At 35.4% G+C, this 19,505-nt stretch overlaps 1 protein-coding gene across 3 annotated transcripts in view; it reads left to right on the top strand.

The window, feature by feature from the left end:
• L3MBTL4 (L3MBTL histone methyl-lysine binding protein 4) overlaps positions 1–19,505 on the top strand; it is a 598,737-nt gene that overhangs the window by 228,870 nt on the left and 350,362 nt on the right. For all 3 annotated transcript variants that reach the window (XM_007487689.3, XM_056823686.1, XM_056823687.1), the window contains 3 exons: positions 531–607; positions 5,600–5,685; positions 13,944–14,054. In XM_007487689.3, the coding sequence (XP_007487751.1) occupies positions 531–607; positions 5,600–5,685; positions 13,944–14,054 (274 nt within the window). The remainder of the gene's footprint in view (positions 1–530; positions 608–5,599; positions 5,686–13,943; positions 14,055–19,505) is intronic.

The following is a 19,505-nucleotide window of genomic DNA, read 5'->3' on the forward strand; positions in this document are numbered from 1 at the left end:
CTTTTTTTAAAATGGATTTGCTACCTGTGAGGGAAGATTGAAAAGAAGTGGTAGTGTGTTCTTCAAGAAGCTTAAAGAAGAGAACATAGATTCTATAAGCTCATTATGCTACAGCCCTACATAAGGAAGAATTTGTCATTAAAATAATTTTCTTACTCTCCTTTCCAGAATATAGCACATAAGTAAAATAGCTACTTTTTCTTAAAATGACTGGATCTGTATAAAATTTGATTTCACAATGAAGGGAAATGAAATGACAGTATCATGGAAAGTATAGGTTTGAGGCAGAGAAGACATTGTTAGTAGTTTGTGATAAATAAGGATTTGTGGGACTTGAGAAAGTTACAGCATACTGAGCTACAGGTAGTTTACAAGATGTTTAATACAAAATATCATACATAATATTATTTTTTGCTATCTCTGATTTCAAGATAATTGTGCTTAATAGCCAACATCACTCTTGAACTCTTTCTCTAACTTTATTTAAAAGAATACTCAATTCAGTATCACATTATATATATTTTTGGCAGGTGTGACATTTATAGTCCTTTTATTCAACCAGTTGGATGGTGTCAGAAAAATGGAAGAACTCTGATAGCACCTCAAGGTGAGTGGGTCCTCTCTTTTATCTCTAAAGAAGTCATAATGTGAATGGCAAACTCCAGTGTGTGTTTTGGGATATGCAAAATGAATTCTAAGAGCAACAAAAGCAGAACAAAACCAAATAGTATCGACTACTCTCTTCAGTAGTGTATGGATGAAATCTGCTTCCTCCTAAAAAAGTTATGGAATTATAAGGACAAAGTAGGAAGCCATTTAAAATAAATAGTGTGTCTATTAGTGATCATAGTGAATATGACATTTTGTAAGTTTGCTGGATGGCATAAGAAGGCCAAGAATTTGAATCCTACTTTTGACAATTACTACATAGTACCTGCCATAGGCAGATTTTTTGGAACCTTAGTTTCCAAATCTGTAAAACGGATATAATAATATTACCTATAAAAAACATACAACATGATATAATATGAATTATTATTATTTTGTATATTAAATTAGTGACCATTGTATGATAACCAACTGTTTACAAATTATTATATCCAGTATTATAAGTTATTTTGTGCATGCACACACACATACATATCTGATACAATTCAATTTTGATAGGAATGTCAGGTATATTATAATGTAGGAAATCTAGAGGATGAGAAGCCATGTGATAATATATTCTTGACCCTGGAACCACAGGACTTGGTTCCAAATCCCACCTTTAATATCTGCTACTCGTGTGACCTAATCTCTTCTAGATTTCAGATTCCTTACTTGTAAACTGAAGAGGTTAGACTTGCTGACCTCTGAAGGTCCTTTTAATTCTTAGTCTGTGATCAATGATTCCTTGAACATGGATTTAAAAGATCAAACACCATACTAATTATAAATCTCTTAATGAATTAGCTAAATTAATGAGAACTCTTTCAAAGGACCTTTAAAAGGCCACAAAGTTGATCAAAGGGGTGACACCTTATTCATTATAGCATTATCTAGAATCCTTTGAAAAAATCATCTTCTGATGCCTTCACCATTTTTGCATCTGGAACACACACAAAAAATGAATTCTCTCTGAGTAGCTATCTATTTAAACTTGGCATGGTATTTAAATATCTGTTCATGATGGGAGAAAAAAAATCTAACTTTTAATTTAAATACAGATCCTGTATCAACTGTTCTCTGATGGACATAGTGTCCTAAAAATATCCAGAACACATCCAGAAGTTCACTTTTATAATTCTAAGGATTTTATGAGAAACAGTTTTTCCCTAAGAAATTGATATTTAAGCTTGTTACATGTGTTAAGGAGGATCTTCCAGTGCAAGTAATTATTTACTCAATCTGATTTAGATAAGCCAAGTTTATATTGAGTCACTTGTCCTGTATCTGTAAAAAATGGCTAAAGCTAACTTTAGTACAATCTACTTTAAGATAAGCTGACGATTTTGTCAGATCTCAAAATATATATAGTTGTTCTACTTGGAGTTAGCAAGATATTCCTTCCAATTTTTCCACCAATGAATACCCTCCCAGCTGATTTCCCATTGCTCTATCATCCCTAGGGGATTAAATTCAGTACTTGAGTTGAAGTCCATCACCCTGATCTCTTGGTGCTAAGAAAATCTGGAAATAGTATCTGTAACATGTTAGATAGAAACAAAGTTGGCACTATTAATGTCATGAGCCAAGAACAGAATGATGGGAGAAAAAAAAAATCTTGGTATTTCAGAGACTCTAGAGCCCTGGAGGGATGTGAGTAATAAAATGGATCAGTTAGTTTGTGAAAATGAATAAATTATTGGGTTCAGCTCAGTTTTATGCTGTTCAGGGGAAGGATTGGTGCCTTCCTCTATACTTTGTACAGTGGTTTGGTTTTAATTTTAGAAATAGACTGGAAACTCTCCATTAAAGCTCCACAGAATGTTTTGTTTCAAAAAAGAAAAAGAAGAAAAAAATGATGATGTTTGCTATTTCTGTCTTCCATGGTTACTTGGCATTTTGTTGTTCCTAATGTTGTTGAGTCACATGTGACCATTGGGTCTTCTTGGGAAAGATTTGCCATTTCCTTCTCTAGCTTATTTTACAGATGAGGAAACCAAGGCCAACAAGGTCAAGTGACTTGTCCAGGGTTACACAGCTGAATTTAAGTGTCTAAGGCTGCTCTTGCTTATTCTAGGCCTGGTACTCTCTCCACTGAGTCACTTAGCTGACTGGCCATTGCTATATCCTACAATAGTGAAGAAATTAAAGATTTCCTTATCACAGCCTGATTAAAAATTTATCAAATCTATTAAGATCAAGAAAAATGAGAATGATATGAATGTCTCTTTCTCTCTTAGTAGTTAGGATAAATTGGAGAAAATGTCTGTTGTGTCTCTGGCCTTAAAAGCCTTGGGAAGTTTTCTTCATTGACACCTGCTTACTCACTTTTATCTTGGTTTCTTTTTGCCTGATGATAAGGTCTGGGAATAGTATCCTCCAGCCTTAATGTCCTCTTCAGAAGAGTAATACCTTTGGTGGCCTAGATCTAGTTCATGCATTCGCAGACTGTTTGATGAGAATTTCATCCCCATTTCTCAGGTCACAGCTGATCAGTACTGGCTGGGCTTATCTTGAACCAGATATCAGCTTTTCATGTCAATTTAGAAAACTTGGAAATTGGGCAGCAATAATAATCTGAACATCCATTTGTATGGCAAAAGCAGCTTGGGCACATTTATGCATGTAGCTAACATTGGAATAAGTCTGCTAGCTGATCCCTAACTTGAGCATAGGATCCCTCATTGATGAAGAGTTTTATGTTTTGGTCATCATTTAGGTTAGCCTTCTCATTTTGCAGATGAGAAAACAGAGGGGATGAGGAGAGTAAACTTGACCAGACTCACTCAGGTATTAAGGGGCAGAGACAGGTTTTAAACCCAAGTCTTTGGTTTCTTTTGATGCTAAATCTGCTGTAGTTTCAAAGAATAGGTAACAGTTTATGACAAAAGTTCTTAGTGTTCAGACCCAAATTATTTTTTTAATGTATTTTCTCCTCTGGTAGACTTATGATGACAGAATTAAAATCAACAGGCATTTATCTTTATAATTAGATGCTTAAAACATTCTTGTTAAATTAAATGGAATTGAATCAAATCAAATCTCAGCTCACCTGCATGAAGTTACAGAAAATTATAAAATTATACTTTTGAAATGGCAAAAAAATTATTGAAAGAGGACTTTTTTCTTAAACTTAACTTAAAGTTTTTCTGTTTTTTCCCCTACCATATTATCAGTCAAAATCTGTCTTCTACATTGTTGCTTAGAACAGGATTGTCTGAATCATTCCTTTTTTGTTTCTCTTGACTGAAGGGTAATGTATAAGAAAGATCAGATTTTGTCCACATTAGAGATTCCCTTCTTAGAACTTTTGAATGACTATAGTTATTTTCCTAAAGATCACTAAGTTTTTATGTCATAATTTTAAACCTATGGATTTTTATATCCAATTGTATTTAATGGTTGCAATTACTTTGTTGTCAGAATAATATATTTGCTTTATCAGTCGCAGCTTATAGCTAATTGCTCTTCTGAGAGCAATTATAGAACTTGAAAGTAGAACAGTATGTAGTTTCCCCTAGTGGATATTATAATTTTTTAAGATTTTAGATAAAATATCTTGAGGAAAAATAGGTTAGTTTTAAAGAACTTAAATTAAAAAAATAAAAGTTTTTTGCTTTCTTAAATGCATTTCAGTGTGGTATTCTCTAAAATTTTTTATCTTTTAGGAAAATTCTTTTTAGTAAAACATTTTAGTAAAAAATTTAAAAATTTAGTAAAAATCTTTTAATAGGAGCCTTCTTAATTTTTAGGGTCAATTTGTTTAAATTTAGTTTTTTTTTTTCTTTTATAAGAAATGGAGCTAAAATTATATTAAACTCTAATGTCTTACTCATGTTTTGGGACGGAAAATGTTATTGCCTAAGGGGTTTGCTAAAGCTCATGTTAAGAGTCTCTTTGACTCCCTAAATATTCCTTTACTTACAAGATGTGTGAATGGGAAATGTTCTAAGGGTTGTTGTTCTAGGTACTTTAAAAATATTAGCTCATTTGATTCTCAGAACAACTTTATGAGATTGGTATTGTCATCTCCATTTTATAGTTGAGGAAACTAAACCAGACAGAAGTTCATCGAATTGTCCATGGTCATGCAGCTACTCAGTTTCTGAGGGCAGATTTGAACTCAGATCTTCCTTTTAATAAAAATTTTATTTAATTAGTTGATTTTAGAATACTTTTCTATGGTTACATGATTCATGTTCTTTCCCTCCCTTCCCCCCAACTCCCTCCCATAGCTGATATGCAATTCCACTCAATTTCACATGTCATTGATCAACACCTATTTCCATATTATTAATATTTGCACTAGAGTGATTGTTTAGAGTCTACATCCCCAATCATATCCCCATTGACCCATGTGGTCAAGCAGTTAGTTTTTCTTCTGCATTTCTACTCCTACAGTTCTTCCTCCCTCAGAATAGTGCTGCTAGTAGAGAAGTCTATTACTTTTGATTGTGCCACAGTGTATCTGTCTCTGTGTAAAATGTTCTCCTGGTTCTGCTCCTTTCACTCTGCATCAATTCCTGGAGGTTGTTCCAGTCCCCATGGAATTATTCTAGTTCATAATTCCTTTTAGCACAATAGGATTCCATCTCCAACAGATACTACAATTTGTTCAGTCATTCCCCAACCCCAAATGAGGGCATCCCCTCATTTTCCAATTTTTTGCCACCACAAAGAGTTCTTGTACAAGTCTTTTTCCTTATTATCTTTTTGGGGTACAAACCCAGCAATTCTATGACTGGATCAAAGGGCAGATGAACTCAGGTCTTCCTGATTCCATTCCTAGCATATTTCCTGCTGAACCAGTTGCCCCTTTGGCATTGACTTTGGTAAAAGAATAGTTATGTCATCATTAGTGACTGTTATTTTAAATATTTTGGAGCACAGATACAAAAAGTTAAAGTCTAAAGGATTGCATGATCATTGCTCCTCTTTTTCTCTTTCATAGGTCATCCTGATCCAGAAAATTTTTCTTGGACAGACTACTTGGAAGTTACTCATTCTTCTACAGTTCCGGTGAAAGCTTTTAAGATGGTGAGTATGTGCCTATCCTCCTATCTACTTATCTCTTCCACAGCTAAAGAAACAGTTGCCTAAGGTGACAGGTCTTCCTGACTGTCCAGTACGGTGGTCTGCTCTTAGGTGTGGGAGGGCACAGAGAAGGGATATCAGAGAGTGTCTGAATGGGAGAAGTATGCCCAAACCTGGAAAGGTACATGGCAGCCAGACTGCATTCTTCTTTACGTTGTAGGCTGAAGATTTTGCATTTGAGCTTGGAGGATAAATGTTGTTGTTTGGTTGTTTTTTGACCCCATTTGTAGTTTTCTTGGTAAAGATACCATTCCCTCCTCTAGCTCATTTTACAGATAAAGAAACTGAATCAAAGGGGTTAAGTGTCTGAGGCTAGGTTTGAATTTATGAGGATGGATCTTCCTGATACAGAACCCATTGCTTTAACCCCTATGCAGCCAAGATGCCTGCTGGAGGATGAATAGGGAGTCATTAGACTCTCTAGGCTAGAGGAACAATGTGGTCATATCTTTTTTTTGGACCTGAGCCATGTGGATATAGATTAAGAAGTGTGAAGGGAGATAGCCCTTGGGGAGGCTCTAGGAAACTCTCGCCAGGAGGCGAGGGGCCATGAGGGATTGAAGTAACAGGAGCAAGGCATTTTTAGGGTAAAATTGACAAAATTTGGTGATTGACTGACTATGAACAATAATGATATAGTTATTCAATTTTCTGATCTCATATGGCTACAAAGATGTCAGTGCCCTCAAGAGAAATGGGCAACACTCAGTGAAGCCATGGGAACTTTCCCGTAAAAAAATGCATTCCATCCAAGAGGAGTTAGGAGATACATCATTGCTGAACATAAACATTTGGGGTGAAGCAGGCATAGTGGAGTGCTCAGAGCCTGTTTGGACACTGAAGATGTCCGGGTCATTCAGCGCTTCTCATCACTGATTATCCTCATTTTTGTCTGGCCACTGGACATGGATGACCCTGGAAAGTGAGTGAGGCTGAGGATTTTGGCAGTGCTGTCTTCCTGCAATCTAATTCATGTGTGAGTCGGTACATTGTGCCATGAAGCCTCTGGTCCTCTTTGAAAATGAAATGAAGAACAACAGGAGCAACCTAGAGAGAACCATCAAGCCTCTGGAAGCTAATGTAGTCACCAAACAGGAGAGCAGGTGGAGGGAGGAGGACATGGGGCCAGGAAAGAGCTCGGTGCAGATGTTTCTGTTTAGTGGTCAGAAGGTAGATGGCAATCCAGGAAAAGGCACTCAGCTAGAGCCATCATCCAGAGTGAGGAGAGCCTAGTGATCATAGGGCCCCAAGGACAGGGGCCAAGGGAATATTCTGAACTAAAGGCCTGGCCTGCTAAAAAGGGAGCCACAAGGGAAGTGTCCAGTGTGGGGGATGATGGGGGAGGACCAAGTCATCTAGAAAATTAGTGTTAAGGATGCCTTAACTAGATTTCTTTAACTTTGTATTTATTTATCTTTTAAGAAAGCAACCATATGATAGGAAATGAGTAGTTGCAAGTTTTATCCAGACTGTACCTTCTAGGGTAGGGATGTTAAACTTTATAGACACTGGGTGCCCCCCCATACTCCGCATACTGGATCCTGTGGCTGCCCCCCAACTGGAGAAAGAGAGGTAGTAAGCACTTCCGTTGGGCTATTGGGCAGGAGGGCAAAGTGAAGAGGGAAGGGGAGCAGCTCCTCCTGGGGCCCTCTACCTTTTAGTAACTAACTGGTGGGTGATGGAGGCACCCACGGAGTGGGCTCTGTGTGCTATCTTTGGCCCATGTGCCATAGGCTCGCCATCACAGTTCTAGGGTATATTCTTCTATTCTCATAAATATCTACTTCATTCTACATAGTGAACTGAATTGACTTTTCTAACTTATTGCCTCAGTCCCTTTATTTATCTTATTCAAAATCCTTGAGCATCTTTGAATTACTTTATAAATCCCTTATCCTGGCATTCAAGACCCTCTACATTCTGGTTCCTATCTCTATATCCAGCCATACGTCACTTTATTCCTGTTTCTATATTCCATATTCCAGTTAAACTAGATTATCCTTTATTCTCCTGCTTTTCTCATTTTTGATTGCCTACTCTAAATCCATCTAGTTGCCCCTCTCCTATTATTATTTTAAAAAATCCTTTTCTTCTATCTTAGAATTGATACTAAGTATCTGTTCCAACGCAGGAAAGAGGTAAAGGCTCAGCAATGAGGGTTAAATGACTTGCTTAGGGTCACACAGTTAGGAAGTATCCAAGACCACATTTGAACACAGGATGTCCTGACTCTAGGTCTGGCTATCAATCCACTGAGCCACCTTAACGGCCAGTCTCTTGATGATTTCTTGAAATTGCTTCTTTCTCATCACCAGTTGTCACTGTTGCCATATTTTTTTTTGCTGATACCTGGTTAATTAGATATGAACTAATACTATCTCCTGCCCTACTCTCACTCACACACTCACTCTCTCTCTCTCTCTCTCTCTCTGTCTCTCTCTCTCTCTGTCTCTCTCTCTCTCTCTCTCTCTCTCTCTTTCTTACTCTGTCTTTGTCTCTGTCTCTTTAGCTCTCATTCTTTCTTCCTCTGTTTCTCTCACTCTTGCTCTTCCTTGTTCTCTTTCTGTCTCTGTCTTTTGCTCTCTTTCTCTGTTTATGTCTCTCTCCCTCCCTCTCTCTCTCCCTTGCTTTCTCTCCCCCCCTTTCTCTCTCTCAATTCTCTTAAAACTGTATTTGAACTTCTCCTATATGCGTACCACATTATTCCTTGTATAATTGTTATTTATGCACACGCCTAATCTCCCATTATGTTTAAACTTTAATAGCTTAAACCTACACTAAGACTTTTGGAATACCCCATAGTCTTAAGTTCTTTGATAAGAACTGTGTCTTAGCTCATATTTTTGTCCCTCATGCCACATCCATAGTAAGTCATTAAGAGATGCTTAGTAAATCAATTTTGCCTCGGAATATATTGACCCTCAGACACAAAATCTTAGATTTAGGCCATCTAGGACAATATGTACTTGAATGAGAATCCCATCTATTACATTACTCAGCAAGTATCTCCCAGCCTTTTCTTGAGTACCTCCAGTGAGACTGAACACTTTTAAATCTCAAGACATCCCATTCCAGGCTTGGAAAATTCTTTATTTCTCTGGAACATTTCCCTTATATCAAAGTCCAGCATTTCTTTTTTTGTCATTTCTACCCATTGTCTCTAGATCTACCCTTTAGAGTCAAGCAGGACAAGTCTAATTCTTCTGCCCTGTGCCAGTCCTTCAGATATTTGAAGATACTTTTTATGTCCCTCTTGGATCTTTGCTCCTTTCTCCTAAAGAATCTCAAGTTTGTTCAGCCAGTCCTTGGATCGATTGAATTTCATCCTCCTTTTTGTGTTCCCCATTTACTTTCTCCAGTTTATCAATGTCCATCATAAAACATAGTGCCCACCTCTGATCACAGTCCTTATGCAATGATCTAATGAGGACTAAGTCTGAAAGGAATAAAACCTGAGGTACAAAATATTTGGTGTTTATAATGATGATGTTGATTAGCCTAAAATATTATCTTTGAATAGAAATAGTTCTACTTTGAAAGACAGTATGCTATTCAGTTGATTTTTGAAAGTTATTATGAGCATCCAGTTTCAAGGAACATATAATTAAGTAGCTTCTAAGAGCAGGGCACTGCTAATATAAAGCCCTTAAATTTGAATGGGAGTCAGGGCATTCAGGTGGCTCAATGGGTAGAGAATCAGGCCTGGGGATAGGAAGCCCTGGGTTCAAATGTGGCCTCAAATACTTCCTGCCTGTGTGATCCTTGGCAAATCATTTCACCCCCATTGCCTAGTCCTGATGGCTCTCCTGCTTTAGAACCAATATGTAATATTGACTCTAAGATGGAATGTAAGAGCTTAAAAAAATTGAATAAGGAATATGTGTAATTGTTATGATCTAAAAGAATATTATAAGGGCAGAAGAATGGTCTGAATAAGATGTCCAGAATTTACAATAAAAATCACAAGGATATATAGATTTTGAGGCAGATGAGTTCCCAGAAACAATTAAACCTGACTTCCTAATTGTATAGATGAGCAAATTGAGAGAAGAAAGATAAGTGATTCACTAAACACACTTCTGGTATTGGTTCGAGGTAGGATTCGAACCCTGGTTTTCCTGAGTCCTAGTCCAGTACATCATCTACCATTCTAGCAGTGCTCAGACTTTTTACACTCTTATAAACTGTTTAGCTCTGGAACTTTTGTTTATATTTGTTTTATCTATAGATATCTCATATATTAGAAATTAAAACATAAAATTAAAAAATACTTATTGGTTCATTTAAAAAGAATAAATAGACCCATTATAGTTAACATAAATACATTTTTGAAAAAGAATAACCATATATTTCAAAATAAAAATTGTTAGATGAGTGGTATTATTTTACATACTTTTGCAAATCCAGTGTCTGGCTTATAGAAGACAGATGGATTCTCATATCTGCTTCTGCATTCATTTTGTTGTGATAGGTTGTTTTGGTTCAAGTATGTGAAGAAAATCTGCCCAAACATATATATATATATATATATGTAGTTTGAAAAGAGCAGAGAATCTTAACAAGCATTGATATTTTAATGGGTATCTAGGTGGTACCTTTAAGAGAACAGTGGGCTTAGAGGCAGGAAGATCTTGTTTCACAGCCAACCTCAGACACTTACTAGCTTGGCAAGTTGCTTTACTGTGTCCTAGTTTTTTTTTTTTTTTGGTAAAATAAACTGAAGAAGGAAATGACAATCCCTTTCAGTATCTCTGACAAGAAAATCCCACATGGGGTCACAAAGAGACACAACTGAAATGACTGAGTAACAGCAACAACATTCTTTTGATGCTCCTGTCTTAGTATTATGTTCTCCCAGGGTCACTGACTGGGTCTCAAGAAACTCTGGGGGTTGGCAGACCCCAGCTCTGTGGTCCTCTGTGTGGTAGAGGGGTGGGCAGTGTTGGGGATGACTTTATGGAAGAGCTGATAGGAGTGAGATTCAGAAAAAAAGGGAAGCCTTTAAATGGTCAGACTCTTGGGGGAGCGCGTTTTTACCAGGCCATGCAGCAGAAGAAATAAGGAATAAAAAGGGGTGAGAATAGTGAGTTGTGAGTTGTCTAATTGGGCTGTCATATAAAATACATCAAAGGGAATTGTATGAGAGAAAGCTAGAAATAGAGACAGCAACCATGTTATGGGTGAGGCAGTAGATATAAAATACCTCCATAGAGTGTCTATAAAACAAGGCTATTCCATCCTAAGGAAATAAAGTTTCATAAAAGGTTCGAATAGAAGGTGATGCAATCTTGAGCCCTCCATTATGATTGTTCTGATATCTCTGTGACTAATTAATTGGAAAGAAAACCAGAAACTAGAGAGATTGGTCATAGGCTGTCCAGTGAGCAGGCTCCTGTAGTCATCTCTCTGTGAGCTTAGGAGGTTGCTGAGGAAGTAGAAAAGAAGGGACAGAATTTTATTGGGAATCATTCAAAGATAATGCCAAGGTTGGAAGACCAGGAGGCCAGAAGGGGGTGGTACCCTCAGGAGAAGGTAACAGGAGGCCAGGCTTTGCAGAGAAAAGCGCTGGTTGGTTTGCTTTTATCCATGTGAAATTTTGTACATGTTGAGATATTGCTCAGTCATTGATGTTTAGTTCATAGGATGGAATAAAAAAAACTTAGAAATTATATAGTGTAGCTACTCTTATCTTAATGATTATGGAACTGATGCTTGAAACATTAATTTGCTTGTTTGAGATCACCTTGGTAACCAGATCATATTTTGAGGATTGGAAGGAGTATTAGAAATTAAAGAAAAGGGAGTGGAATAGGTACAGATGAAGAAACTGAGGGGTGAAAAATACTGTGACTTGATTGCCCAAAATAAGAGAACTATTAAATAGGATAGTTAGCCTTTAAATTAAATGGGCAGCAGCTAGGTGATGCAGTGCTAGGCTTGGAGTCAGGAAGACTTCTCTTCCCAAGTGAAAATCCAGCCTCAGGCATTTGCTAGCTTTGTGACCCTGTGTAAGTCACTTAACCCTGTTTGCCTCAGTTTCCTCAACTGTTCAATGAACTGGAGAAGGAAATGACAAACAATTACAGTATATTTACCCAGAAAATCCCTGATGGGATCGCAAAGAGTCAGACAACTGAAATAACTGAATAACAACAATAGAAAGGATTTAAATAATAGATTTGTTGCTATACAGGACTTCAGAGCTCATAAGAGATTAATGCTTCCATTTTACAAATGAATAACTCAAGTTCAGTGAAATTTAATGACCTGATCTTGACCTCATAGCTAGAGGTAGCTTTATGGATATAATTCAAACTTAGCTTTTCTCAATCCTACAGTCGGCATTTTAAGCACTGTCCCTTATAATGATGGGTATTTGAATCCTATTTGATTCACAATTTCCAGCACCTATGAAACAACAACAAACCTTTAAATCCCATATTGTAAAAGTTGTAAAGAGGCAGTGTCATGTGGAGGCCTGGGTTCAAGTTTTGTCTCTGATACATACTAGCTTTGTGGCACTGGGCAAATAATTTAACTATTCCATCTTCTACACCATATGTCTCTTTTTCCATTTCTCATCTCATGTTATCAATGGACAACTGATAAATTACCCTCAAACCATGTGTTCTTTTCTCTAAATATACATTTTTAATATCTTATATAATTTGTATTTTCTAATATATTCCTCCTTCCTTATAAGAAACAATAAATAAAATGGTAAGGTGATGGGAAAGAAAAAGTGCTGCTATAAATATTTTGAAGTATTTGAGACTTTTATTTTTTTGTCATTGATTTCCTTGGAGGATATTCCTAGCAATAGAATCTGTCGATCAATGATAATGGATATTTTAGTCAGTTTCTTCACTTAATTCCAAATTGCTTTTCTGATTGGTTGGACCAATGTAACATTCAACCCAGCAGTACATTTTTATGCCTCTTTTTTAAAAAACCATTCCTCAAACATTGACTAAATTCTATATTTGCCATACTTGCTAATTTATAAAACCTCAGCATTGTTTACTTTTGCATTTCTCTTTATTTTTAATGATTTAGATGATTCTTTCCTGTGATTATTACTAACTTTTACTTATTTAGATAATCCCTTATATCCTTTAGCTTATTTGCTTGGGGATAGCTTTTGACTTTATATATTTCTGTTACCTTCCTATAGATCTTGGATTTCAGGTTATTATCAGAAATAATTGATTAAAATTTTTTTCAGTCATCTTCTTACCTTATTATTCTAGTTGTAGTAATTTTATTTATGTAAATGCTTTAAAAGTCTTATATCTTTGAACTGACCTGTTTTATCTTTTGTAATTCATCTATTCTTTGTTTGGTTAAGAATTCTTAACTAATATTACATTCTAATAGGAGAATAAAAAACATAAAAAGAATAGTATCCAGGGAAGGGTGATTTTTATATGGGAAATTATCTTAACTCTTAACCCCCAAATAAATAAATAGATAAACAAACAGATATACATAATATACAAACATACATTATGTATATATCTACATATACATGCATACATATGTATATCTATTTAGGTTTCACTTCAACATTGCAGAGGTTAGGGGTATAGTGTCCTCACCAACTGGAAAGTCCATGTAATAGATTTTTTTTTTTGCCAGTAAAATGTCTAAATTTTAAAAAATGGGTCTCTGAATATTTTCATTGTTCTGAGTAGCCATTAAGAAATGGTTCATAGGATTTATTAGATAAAAGAAATCATTTAGGTGACTTTGAACAAAAAGAAATATTTCATCTCTCTGACTCATTTAAGCGCTTAGTTGAGGTTAACTTTCTGCCATGATGAAACTCGACATGATTACAGTGCTACATTTAGGATCAGGGATCTGGATTCAAATACAGACCTCCTAGGTTATTAGCTATGTGACTTGATACAAGTAAATCATTTAACCCTCCTAGGCCTTAATTTCCCCAACTGTCTAATAAGGAAATTAGGCTAGATGACCTTTAAAGTCCCTTCAAAGTAATTAATAACGACATTAAGCATCGCTTACATCTCTTCTTAGAATGAATTTCACCAAGAAATATTTGCTTTGCCAGGGCTGTGTGTGTGTCTGTGATGATCCAAGTATTAATTTAAAGAGCAAATTGACTTCAATTTTCAGCTGTATTTTTTGACTTTGCATTGCTCTGTTGTAACTCATCTTTCTCATATTGGTTGCAGCGAAAGCCTCATGGATTCCTAGTGAATATGAAACTTGAAGCAGTAGATAAACGTAATCCTAGTTTAATTCGTGTTGCCACCATCGTAGATGTAGAAGACCAAAGAATAAAGGTAATAGTTTCAGATTATTAATTCTCCACTCTCCAAATCCTGATTTGCTTCTGTTTCCAGAATGTCACCACATTTGCCATCTTGCAGGGAGCAAAAGCAGTCTGCCTCTGTGAATATAAAGCCTAATATATAGATAAGAGTGAAGCCTTGTCCTTAATGGAGATAGGTATAATAAGAGCTGCAAGTCCTTCCCTCTAAAGAATTCCAAATACAAATGTTCCTGATTTATTGAGAAATCAAGAGAAATGAGACTGACCTCATTTACCAAAACAAGCTTTCCTGAGTACGATTAGTCCCTGCACTCTCATTTATTAAGGAGTGGGTAGGATATGTGAGCTAGAAATGACTCATGATCTTTAGAGAGATGCTAATATATTTTCCATTTAGACCTTCACTAGAGTTTCTTGCATGCTGATAGCATCATTGTTTTTTTCACCCCAAAGCAGCTGTGCCATTGCAGTCCTTGACAACACCCAACACAGTTTTGCTTTTTCCTCTTATCTCAATCACATTGAACAGACTAGAAATGCAATTCCATTTCTGTAGCTAAAAAAAGAGATTAGGTTTTGAGGTAACATTTTGATTAATAATAACATTTCTCTTGCTTCCTCAAGATGATATATATTTTTTTAAAAATCGGTGAATCAAAAGCCCTAAAAAAAATTTTTTTTTATGCTCAGAGCTTCTAGAGCATCTGTGTAATTCATTAAATCATTGAAGTCTTATGACTTCATTTCAGAAATCATTTTTTACCCAGGCACAGTTCATTTTCATAATAATAAAAAAATGAAAGCAACATAATTTAAATAGATGCCATGCAAAAGGCAGTTTTGATTTTAGCTTGATATACACATGGTCAGTCAAAGAAATGACTTTTGATGTATTGCCATAAAAATTGTAATATATAAGTAGCTCAACAGACATTTCTTATGCATCTTATAGAGTATCATCTAATGAGGTACTATTAATAAATATGAGAAGTTAGACATACATTCTAGGAGAAATGGAGATTTAATGGCTGCAGGGTTCTTTTTACGTCATCTAGTCCTTTCATTTTATAGATGAAGAAAATGAGGCCTAGATAAATGGAGTTAGTTAAGTGACAGGGGCAAGATTTAAACCCAGTTGTGATGTGACTCTAAATTACGTTCTTCCTCTGTCATATTGGCAACTGGAGGTAACAGCCTGTTGGGTTTTAAAAGTTGAAGGTGCTCTAGAAAAAATTCCTCATTAGAAATGAAGAAATTCTGGCCTAAGAACATAGTTAAGATAAATTACTCCACTATGAGTAATAAGGTATTATACTGATTGTTTATTATTTTTTCTTTTTTAAAACTCGATCTTCTGTCTTAGAATCCATACTGTGTATTAGTTCAAAGGCAGAAGAACAGTAAGGGCTAGGCAATGTGGGTCAAGTATCTGAGGCCAGACTGCTTGTGTCTTCATTACTGTAGATCTCTGTGCTCAAGAAAAATTCTAGCAAAAATCTTAATCTTAAAAGCAAAGTGTGATTTGTAGGATGAAAGAATGATTCATTTAGTACTTTGCTTTTATTTAAAAATGAATCATTAACTGCCATTATTTTGAATTTTTTATGTTTTGCCCATCTAGCATTTCACTCAATTTGGAATGCAATTATCTTGAATTAAAAAAAAAAACAATTTGTATATTTGTTGGTTTAACATCTAAACGGAATGACATTTTACTTATTCAACCTGTTCTCAAGTTGAATTTCTGTAAATGAATTCAACTTTTAAATTCATTTCAGTTGTAGTCTTACTGAAAATTTCCTTTCCCCATGATATTTTAGAAAATCACCCCCACTCAATATCACATTGTTTGTGGATAACAACAGAAGAATGTTTTAAAAAGCATTTCTAATCAAGCCAAAAAACATACACATTTTGAACTTTAATTAAAGTACCATCTTAAAATTCATGTGACAAAAAATGGGAGTCATAAATGCATTGCAAACGCAATACTCATTAACTGTGTGATGTGTAAGCCAAGAAAAACTAATTCTATCCTTAGTCACATTCAAAGTGATACAGTGTTCTAGTGAAAGTAATTCTAGATTCTTCCTGTGGTCTTTGACCCAACAGGGGACTTTCAGGAGGAGAGAGATAGCTAAAAGGAAGGAAAATGAAGGTGGAGAGGGGCAGATAGTTGGTTCATTTGGTAAAGTGCCAGGCTTGGAGTCAGGATGACCTGGGCTCAAAAATCTGGCCTCAGACACTTTCTGACTCTGTGACTCTGGGCAATTCACTTAACCCCAATGGCCTAACCCTTGGTCCTCTTCTTAGAATTTATACTAAGACAAGAGTTTAAAATAAATAGAGAGTAGGAGACCAATCTATAGGGAGAGACTGAAGGAATTCGGGATCGTTAGATGTCAAGGGTGTAAGGAGTCAAAACAAAAAGCATTAGGTTTATTCTGCTCATCTCCAGAGGATATAACCAAAATCACTGGGAAAGGGTCAGAATTATACACTAGGTGTATGAGTCATGGAATATCAGTATTTGAAGAATCAAAGTTAAGAATCATTCGATGCATGATCGGCCTCAGTACTCTTTAACATGTTATCAATGAAGAATTGCAGGGGAGGAACAGTGTGGAAGTTGTGATGAGATTTTTTACCAGAAAAACTGTATATGCTGATCATGAAAAAAGAGAGAAAGATAACGGATAGTCTTTGAAACTTATTCTTAATGTGTTTTTAAGAGTGAAGTGAGTCAATAAATATAATGGGAGGTCATAGATGACTTGTTTGGAGGGATTAGACACATTGATAAGATCATAAATCAGTGAGAAGAAATACTTTTTTAAACTTAATGCCATCCAAAAACATAAATGTGTGTTTTAGACATGTGAGGTTAGAAAGAACATTATTGGAACATAGATCTGAGAGTGTCAGACCTTGAAAGATAGCATGGTAGAGGGAGAGAAGGTGGCTTAGACTGTATTATTATAATTTGAAAAAAATATTTCAAATAAATATACTCGGCTATTAAAAAATTAATGAATAAAAAGTAAAAAACCAAAACCCAAGTACTGTCTTGAGTGTGTGTGTGTGCGTGCGTGTGTGTAATTCTTTCTCATTAAAAATCTTCAAGCAAAAACCAGTTATTGTTGACCATTTGTTGACATAGTCAGAGAGGTGATTCTTAATCAGATATAGGTATAATTACATGACTTCTAGAGTTCCTTTTAATTCTGTGAATCCCTAAACTCTATGTTCAAAGGAGGTGATGGGTCTTATTTCTTCCACTCTGCCTAGACCTTTTACCTCTTACATTAATAGGACATATACACACATATTTAGCTGGTTCCTCTAAAAAGGTAATTTTTCTCATTAAACTAATTCTCTATTTCATAGCCACGGCTTTAAGAGCCAGTTATTATGTCTTTGTTTATTTACCACTGCTGGAAAAATGCATATAAAGGCCAAAGCTGTCCTTTGGTGTTCTTTTTTTTCTCTTCAGAGGTGTATCTATGTCTCTGTGTGCTTTTTTATGCACCCTGATAATCTACAATGTTATTATCATTGATAATGCCCCTACCAAGAAATGTAACTATTACTACATAATGCATCTCTGAACTGGAAAATGAAAATTCTGCGAATATGAGCTGCTATATGATATGCTCAATGTGACCTACCTCTCCTGTACCCATTGGTGAATGAATTATTACCTTTTTTAGCCTGGGTAGGGCTTCCAAAGTGCTGTCTTCTTGTTCTTCTTTGTTGTGTTTATTAATTACCACCCTTATAAATATTTATGATGTCCTTCCATCAGTGTGTCTTGTTCAATTTATAGTCAATTATTCTGTTTAATAATCATTCTTTTGTTTGTTTGCACAATGTATCCTGTGTGTCTGAAAGCCCATTCCTGCCTCCTTCCCTGAAAATACATGTTAAATTACCATTGACTGATGGATGTTCCTGGGAAATTTAGCTTTTATTTAGGAAAATGTGTACTTCTACAAATAAACGTATGGAGATGACTTAAAACATAGTAATATTTAATAAATATTTGCCCTGTGGGAATGGCAGCTAAGCTGTGAAATGAATAATAGATGAATTCCAAATAGATGCTTTTCAGCATAAGGTCTATTGAATCATTAATAAATTGAGTTCCTTCAGTTAGTCTTTTCATATTTAATGCATTAACAGGCTGTATTTATGGCATTTCTAAAATGAAACAAGAACATTATGGCCAGAAGACATTAGCTTGGCATACTGTCAACTTAGACTGAAGACAGTTTTGAATTTTAGGTCAGGTTAGTAAGTTTTAGAAGTTTCTGTTTTAAAGCCTACAGGGAAACTGGTAGGAGGTGTTAGTCCAAATACAAGACAACAAAAGCCCATTGAAATCAGGGGTTGTGCTCTGCCCTGGGGGAAGTCATAGACCTTGATGAGTCTTAGTTTAATTGACTGTTAAAAAGGGAGACAAATTTGTGTATCATTGAACTTGTCAAAATTTCTCACTGGAAAAGTTAAAGTGTTTTAAAATCGAGGATATAATAAAATAGACTTAAATAGTTCCTCTGTTCTCTAAAATTTGACCTTCTAATTATTGGTTATAATGGTGTCAAGTAATTATTGGTCATTTCTTTTCAGTTTAGATGAAGATTTTGAAAGTGGTGTTTTTAAAAGTTTTATTAGGGATCACAGTACAAAAATTTAAAAATAGGAAAAAGACTAAAATGGATTTAGGTATTTTTTCTGTAGTGACTGAGCCAGATAAGGCTTTGTAGGGAAGTACTACACATGACTTTTAATTATTCTCTCTATATAAACATTAATACTGAATTAAATTATTGTTAAAACATCTTTTTAAGAAATATAGCCTCTTTATGATTGGGGATTTTGACTTTAAATGATCACTCTATTGCAAATATTAATAACATGGAAATAGGTTTTGATTAATGATACATGTAAAACCCAGTTCATCAGCTCTGGGAAGGGGGAGGGAATAGGGGAAGGAGAAAACATGAATCATGGAACCATGGAAAAATATTATATTAATTAATTAATTAAAAAATACCCTGGAAAACCATAACCTGTATGCACAAATATATTCTTTACTTCCCAGTTGTTTTTCAGTCATATCTGATTCTTTATGACCCAATTTGGGTTTTCTTCACAAAGATGTCAGAGTGGTTTGTTGTTTTTTTCTTCAGCTCATTAAATTAAGGCAAACTGGCTAAAGTGATTTGTCCAGCATCACACAGCTAAATAAGTATCTATGGCCAGATTTGAACTCAAGAATATAGGTTTTCCTTACTCCTGGCCTGGAATTCTGTCTAGTGCACCACCTAGTTGTGTAATGCATTCCTACATACATAAACACTTTTTATTTGTGATATAGTTGCTGAACTAAAATTTGTGTACTGTCCATGGACATGTCTACCCTTAGTAGTCCCTGAGTTATGGAAGAAGAACCAACTGG

This window comes from Monodelphis domestica, chromosome 3, assembly GCF_027887165.1.
Source record: "Monodelphis domestica isolate mMonDom1 chromosome 3, mMonDom1.pri, whole genome shotgun sequence".
Lineage (NCBI taxonomy): Eukaryota > Metazoa > Chordata > Mammalia > Didelphimorphia > Didelphidae > Monodelphis > Monodelphis domestica.